The sequence below is a fragment of the Anomalospiza imberbis genome, chromosome W, assembly GCF_031753505.1.
Source record: "Anomalospiza imberbis isolate Cuckoo-Finch-1a 21T00152 chromosome W, ASM3175350v1, whole genome shotgun sequence".
Classification (NCBI taxonomy): domain Eukaryota; kingdom Metazoa; phylum Chordata; class Aves; order Passeriformes; family Viduidae; genus Anomalospiza; species Anomalospiza imberbis.
In genome coordinates, this window is record NC_089720.1 from 37,243 (window position 1) to 44,830 (window position 7,588).

The window sequence follows — 7,588 nt, forward strand, 5'->3', positions numbered from 1 at the left end:
CTATGTACCTCTGGTGCCGAACGGTCGTCCCTGTGAATCTGGACACCATCTCGGCTCGCTGGTGTCACGGCCCAGACCGGGCCTAGTGCCCAAGGCGATGCCGGACCGTCATGCTCCCTGGTAAACGTTGCCAGGCAGCAAGCGCGCAAGTGCGCCCGGGAGAGGCAGGGAGCACTCCCTTCTACGAGGAGCAGCACGTCCATATAACTATGAGGGCTCACCCGGAAGAGCTTCTGTAAGGGCGGAACTAGGCGCCATGGTTGCTCCTGAGAGCGCAGCGTTGTTTCTCAGTTAGATTTCTCCGTTGTGATCGCTTGGCACCGCAGACATCTTCCTCTGGGCTCTGTGCCTGTTGGCCTCTGATGGGGGGCTGCCCTCTTTCTGCCCGGCTAAAACTCTGTTACTATTAGTCCGCACTGCACGCTGAATGATGCTTTTACGGGGCTATGGAACTGCTGGACCTTGGGGGTGGCTGATGCTGCTCCTGGTAGCTTGCACGGCATGGGCCTCTGAAATCACTTTTGAGCTGCCTGACAATGCCAAACAATGTTTTTACGAGGAGATTGTCCAGGGCACAAAGTGCACCCTCGAATTTCAGGTACTCCGTGCTTCCCTCGGCTCCCGGGGAGTGTCTTGTTATTTCACTTTTGCCGTTAGTATTAGGAGTTTAATACCGATATAAATTGGTGGGCACTAAGACTATGTTATACAAACAGCCTACTGAAATGTTGCTTCTGCTGCTTGGCACCTCTGAACAAATCTTTATAGTATGTACTTGAATAGATATGTACATATTTCAAATAATATGTCTATATTTTAAAAATCTTCTGTATACATATAAAAAGGATGTGCTATCGGATAGAAGTTTCTTTATCCTTTAGGATGCTTTATCTTAAAGGCAAGAAGTTTGGAGCAAGGATTAAATTTAACTACTAGTCTGAGAGCTATCAGAATCACATTACAGAATAGTAAACAATGCATACCTAAACTGCCAATTGCTCTTGTAGTGGAGATAGGATAGCTAGTGTGATTCTGCAGAAGAACATGCTATGAACCAACAATAATCAAAGACTGACCATTCTCAAGATGATCATATGAAGTTTTGAGTTACTTGTAGATATAATTTGAACATGATGGTGTTGGAAAAAAATACTGTCATCTATTGTGCAAGAGTAAGGCAGCATAACCTCCAGAACACTGCTCTGTTGATGTGATGCGTCCGGCTGTAATATCTGTTCTACTGAACATATGCCATTCCTGCAACATAAAGCAGCTTGACCTAATAGGTTAGTCAGACAGTTTAGGTCATACATAAAAGAGATGGTTTATTGATTTTGGCAGTCTCAGCTTACTGAATAAATTGTATGGATGGGCTTATGAATATAATATATTACTGATTTATTGCAGTAATGTCTTTGCCCCATCAAATTTAATAAACTCTTGCCTTTGTTATAGTACTAGTATCTCAAAATGAAGTAACTAAAGTTTTCTTCATAAACTGTTAGAGAACATAGTTGACATTGCATATCCTCAATTAAAAAAACCTTATTTTGAATTGTTCTGTGTCTTTCACAGGATGACAATTTTTTCAAACTCAATAGATTTATGAATTAATTAATTTTAAAATATTTGTCAGATCAAACAATTTTCAATGCTAGCTGGATGTCTGTTCTGTTTAAGGCAATTTCTTGGGTTTTTTTCAGGTGATCACTGGAGGTCATTATGATGTGGACTGTCGGTTGGAAGGTCCTGATGGTTCTGTATTATACAAAGAGATGAAGAAACAATATGATAGCTTCACATTTACTGCATCCAGAAATGGAACATACAAATTCTGCTTCAGCAATGAGTTCTCTACTTTCACACACAAAACTGTGTACTTTGATTTCCAGGTTGGAGAAGATCCACCACTGTTTCCTAGTGAGAACAGAGCAACTGCGCTTACTCAGGTAAAATATTGTGTTTGACAGTAACTGTTAGGTGGAGGGAATATTTTTCAAATTAAACTGCATTAGCTATCTATATTGTTGTTGAAAATGAATGGGTCAGAGCTTCTTTAAAATAAACCCTGTTACTAAAAGTGAACCTTTTCTAAAAATTAGGATTTATAGAATGCAGAGCTGAGGAGGAATTACCAAGTGATTAAGCAGAAATTAGGGAAATTATACAGTGCCCTAGAGTTTAAGGGAACTTTTTTATGCCATGGTTCTATGTCTGTGGAAGTGGGGAATTTATAAAGTGTAAAATATCAGAGGATTGGGGTTTTCAAAATTCCTGAACTTTGGAGAAACTTTGAGAAGAATTTAGTTTTATATTAAAATAGTTTAGTCTTTTTTGAGGCAAATACTTGAATGATTCATCTCTTATGTAACTGTCACTTTTAAAATTGGAAGAGACTTCTAGCAAAATAAACAAATGCACAAAATCAGTCATACTTAAATGACTTCTACATATGTAATTTATAAGACACTTAAGTGGCAAAAAAATATTCTTGCTCCAGACTTTTTTTCCTAATGTTTTTTTCTTTCTTCATGATTTTAGTTTCACACCACTTCTGCCTAAACTAAATCAGCCAACTTCACTTGGAACAGTAACTTCATGAATTCTAACATTCTTACACTATAGTTGTTACCAAATTTCATTTTAAACAATCATGGATACTGACTCTTACTTTCAGAAGATAAACCAAAAATGGAAGAGGTTTATGTGTAAAAAAATCTAGGTCTTGGAAAGCCTGTAGTATGTCTATTGAAGAGGTTTAAGATTTTTTCATGTTAGAGAAAGAAATGTGATTTTTATGAAAGATGGCACATTTAGTTGGGCAATTTGGTCTTAAGTGTTTGTTATATGAATATGGTAGGGAGCATCCAGGAACACTGAAAAATAACAGTTGTCCTTTATCTAATCACTTTTTACATATGTGACTAATATAAGGACCTCCTGCCAAAAGAACATGTTGAGGTCAGCAATCAAGATTTCAGGCTTTTGGGAAACTGAACTTTGGGTATTATGCGATAAAGAATCACATACTTCTGAAATCTAAAAGTGTTTTAATATCTACTGTGCAAATCTTAATGATATAAGAAGCTTATTCACTATCCAAATCTCAAGAAAGATTTACTGCTTGTTTTACTGGTGTATGTGGAATTAGCAAATGTTGTATCACTGGCATATTTCAATACAGTGATTATATTTACTTTTGAACCCAAACATGCATGAATTTTAATATTCAGTTTCTGGCTCTTAGAGTGCATCACTTTGTATTACATCTGCAGTTTTGCACACTTTGGTACTTAAGTCAGTCACATTCCTGTGTGTAAAATTTGATGAATATGTTAGATTTATAGTATTTCAGTCTGACAGTGGACTGAGATAGTCTTTCATTTGTAAAGCTATGTGAATCCTAATTTTAAATATCAAACCACAGAACTTCACAGAACAAGTATTAGAAGAGTTCTTAATTGAGCATGTGTATTTATTTGCTTCTCTAGATGGACTCTGCGTGTGTTTCAATTCATAAAGCTCTGAAATCTGTCATTGATTATCAGACTCATTTCCGGTTGAGAGAAGCACAAGGCCGCAGCAGAGCAGAGGATTTAAACACAAGAGTAGCCTATTGGTCAATAGGGGAGGCAATCATTCTTCTTGTAGTTAGTGTTGGGCAGGTATTTCTCCTCAAAAGCTTCTTCTCAGATAAAAGAACCACAACAACCCGTGTTACATCATAACTGGTAGTGATAATGCTTCAGGTCATTGTGTTAATCACTTGTGAAATTACCGTTATATATCCTTGTAAGGACAAGTAACTAAATATATGAAGCATCTAAATGTCTACCCCTCCTCATTGATTAAAATCACAAAACGTAACCCACAAGCTATGAAAGGGACACCCACTTTGAAATATAGAGTAAAGTTAGTGTTTTCTGATACTTGTATTAAATATCTGGCAATGACCAGCCTCTCTTTGGTTTTGCTGATTTTAATCTGAATTGAGTTTGACTTTACTGATATGATTGCCCATCTGTGTTATAATGCTTTGAAAGAACCTGCCAATCTAGTGTCTGATGTGAAAGACAATACTCATGAAAATTTGATTTGACTTGAATTTTCATGCTGAATGTGTTGGATCATAAACAAGCTAATGTGATGAACTGTAGTTGTGAGATGTATTCCACTGTTTTCATTTGCTGTAACAAAAAAAAAAAAAAAAATCCAATTATATCCTTTGCTTATCCGTAAAATTGTTGCAAGCTTGATAGTATATATTGGTGCAGTCTCCACCTGCCTGGTAAATCTCCATCTTCAAAACCTGCTAAATTTTATACCTGAGAGTATTTGTCTAAACACACACTTTTCTACATTAAAATATAATGCATTTCTTCTTTTACAATGTTTTACTAAACAACTTCTAAACTGAGACTACTTGAGAAACATGCTTTCTCTATTCAAAATTTTTAAATCTCCAAGTTGTTTTTAAAAATGCAATAAAATGGGGAATATTGTAACTTTGTTACTGAAGCTGTGCAATCTCTGTACTTAGTGCTGCTGCTTGTCACATTTAAGACCAAAAATAGTTTGGTCTTTATCAAGCAGTTCAGCACCAGCACCAGTTACATTGCATCCATTAGGCACGTGCAAAGATTTTAATTAAATTGTTTTCCTATTAAGAAGCTCATTTAATACTAATACTACATTGTGTGAGTGCTGTGTGCTTTATTTCCCTGTTTGGTGAATTGATTCATTATGACCTTGCACATGTAATCGCTACTCTTCTGTTAGTGGTCAAAAATGTTTTAAATGTTTTGTGATATCTTTTTGGTAGATTTGTAGCTGCATTGCTTCCACTGTTCATATCTTTAGTTTATGTATTGTAAAAAAATCTTGGTTTATTTGGATGTGGAAGACAGTAAATATATGTACATACAAGTACCTTTAATTGAGCTAGTCAAAATAAAGAAAGAGTTCTTCAGATGGTGCTGGAGGAATAAATTAACTTGGACCAGTTTTTAAGTGCACACAAACAGAACTAAAATTAAAAAACCGAGTTACTAGCTCTAATTCAAAAATATTCCACTTAAACTAGTTTTCAGCAAGCAGCGAAAGAATGCTAAATTCTCATTAATTGCCTGTATTATTTTCCAGGAAAAATTTGGCAGGATTTACACATTCACTTGGACACCAAATAATCGTTCTAAGATGACCTAAGATGCCTTTAAAATGGTGTGGTAGTTAAAAAAAATTATTCTTGTCTCTATTGTAAACTTATAAACTACACTCTCAGAACTGAAGAAAAAAGCTTTAACACTTCAAAAATTAGTTAAAAGGTAACAGGAGTATTAAAGATTTTAATATTTTATTCAGAATTATGTATGTCTTTCTATCTTGTATTGAACTTGCAATATTGCAGTTCCATTTTTGAGGTACAAGCTCAAATTGTAACAATCTCAAAGATCGGAACACAAAAACTAGTGCTTTCTTTTTATGCTACATATTTGAAAACTGTATATATTTTTTAAAATAAGTTATTGGATAGGATATAATAGAACACATGCTACCACTTCAACACTAAGTGAAAAAATCACAATGCATTTATCTTTTTTTTTATTATTAATATTGTTTTGTTAAAGCTGCATATATGAAAATAATAGTTCAGCTAGTGGTGTGATATGCAACTAAATCGCCCCGGGTTAAATGAGATACAACTGTGTTTGAAGTTGTGAAAGGTTTCAGCTATTCCTTTGATGTTTTATGTTTGCATAATGTGTTTTTATGTCCTGAAATGTTCATTGCTGTTTTTGTTTGAAGGGGGGAAAGTTTGAATAAGACAAAAAGACCCTGTGAATATTGTGTGGATAAAATACAAATTAATCACAGAAGGGTTTAGGTTGGAAGGGACCTTAAAGATCATCTAGTTGCAACCCCCCCTACCATGGGCAGGGAACCTTCCACTAGACCAGATTACCTAGAGCCCCATCCAATTTGGCCTTGAACACTTCCAGGGATGGGGAGTCCACAACCTCTCTGGGCAACCTGTTTCAGTGCCTCACTAGCCTCACAGTAAAGAATTTCTTCCTAATACCTAATCTAAACCTGCCCTTTTTCAGTTTGAAGCTATTCCTCCTTGTCCTATCACTCCATGCCCTTATAAAAAGTCCCTCTCCAGCTTTCTTGTAGGCCCCCTTTAGGTACTGGAAGTTGCTATAAGGTCACCCTGAAGCCTTCTCTTCTCCAGGCTGAACAGCCCCAACTCTCTCAGCCTGTCTTCATAGGAGAGATGTTCCAGCCCTGTGATGAACTTAGTGGCCTCCTCTGGACCCATTTTAACAGGTCAACATCTTTCTTGTGTTGAGGGGCCCAGAGCTGGATGCAGCACTCTAGGGTGGGGTCTTGATAGTAAAAGGGTTTTAAGATCATGAGGATTTGGGGAGTTAGAAGGAAAATTAAGCGTAGTAGGCCCCGGGAAAATACCCCGGGAAAGTATAGGCCTTGTACTTGCTAGAACTGCACCTGTATAGCTAGTATATGATAAATGATGGAATTGTTAGATGTGATGATTGTTTAGTAATTAAATATAATTACTGTTTAATTGTAAGAATAATCAAGAAAAATCATGGGAAACTGTGGTCAGGGGCTTGAGAAAGATCACGACAAATTCATGCTTGGATAAAGTCAATGTATACAACAGAACAATATAAGTTTAATGATTAATATGTGAGTTATATAACGATAGAATATAAAATACGTTCAGCTCGAAAGCCATGTCGGAGCCAGATTTGGGTCTGTACCCCTGATTCCCAGAGCTCTGCAATAAAAGCACCTGCATATAATCATATCCCATGATTATGTGTGTTGCTGAACGCTAACATTTTGGCGACCCCCAGATGGGACCCTACGAGCGCTGCTGAGGGCCCCGCGACCCGATCATGCTCCAGCCGGCACCGAGGGATTCTCGGGGAGCCCATCGGCGCCGCAACCCTCCGCCGCTCACAATGTCCCCTGGAGAGAGGTAAGGTGCTTTTACTCTGGTCTGGTACCTGCCGATAAGACGCAGCAAAAGCTATGCTCGGTTGGGTTAAAGGAATTCCTGTGGTATTGCCTGGGCGCCATCCGTTAGACATCGCAAAAGCGTTGCAGGTTTGGCATTCTGTGGTGTCTTGTAGCTGTAATATGGAGAAGCTTAAAAGTCTTTTGGGCGGCAATGCCCCCATACCACGTACTTCTCCATTGGGGTGCTTATTAGCACATTGGAAACAGGGTAATTTTGGGCAAGACTTACGTAGGGGTAAGTTAATTGATCACTGTAATACATGGTGGCCAGAATATGTTTTGGAGGGTGGTGAAAAGTGGCCAATGAATGGGACTTTGCAACATAACACTATTTTGCAATTGATGTCATTTTGTAAGCGTGAAGGAAAATGGGATGAGGTTTCGTATATTGATTTGTTTTTCTATTTATGAGGTAAGCCAGAATGGCAGGTTGAATGTGGATTGATGGTGGTTAGGGCATCTGCAAGTGATAAGTGTGGGGTTTGTGTGAAGGAGAAACGTTGTTTAGAATGTCTTGCGTTGAAAGAAAGTCTGAGTCGGA

The 7,588-nt window shown here is 37.6% G+C and overlaps 1 protein-coding gene across 1 annotated transcript; it reads left to right on the forward strand.

The window, feature by feature from the left end:
• The first annotated feature begins 252 nt into the window (after positions 1–252).
• LOC137464304 (transmembrane emp24 domain-containing protein 7-like) lies at positions 253–4,508 on the forward strand. Its single transcript, XM_068175582.1, has 3 exons — positions 253–598; positions 1,704–1,949; positions 3,492–4,508. The coding sequence occupies exons 1-3, from the start codon at positions 428–430 to the stop codon at positions 3,726–3,728; spliced, it is 654 nt and encodes a 217-aa protein (XP_068031683.1). The 5' UTR covers positions 253–427; the 3' UTR covers positions 3,729–4,508.
• Positions 4,509–7,588: the final 3,080 nt, after the last annotated feature.

Excerpts from the sequence above, each read along its gene's own strand:
- LOC137464304 (XM_068175582.1), top strand. The coding sequence starts at position 428 with ATGATGCTTTTACGGGGCTATGGAACTGCTGGACCTTGGGGGTGGCTG. Across the intron at positions 599-1,703 it reads AGTGCACCCTCGAATTTCAG|GTGATCACTGGAGGTCATTA; the intron begins GTACTCCGTGCT and ends GGTTTTTTTCAG. Across the intron at positions 1,950-3,491 it reads GAGCAACTGCGCTTACTCAG|ATGGACTCTGCGTGTGTTTC; the intron begins GTAAAATATTGT and ends TTGCTTCTCTAG.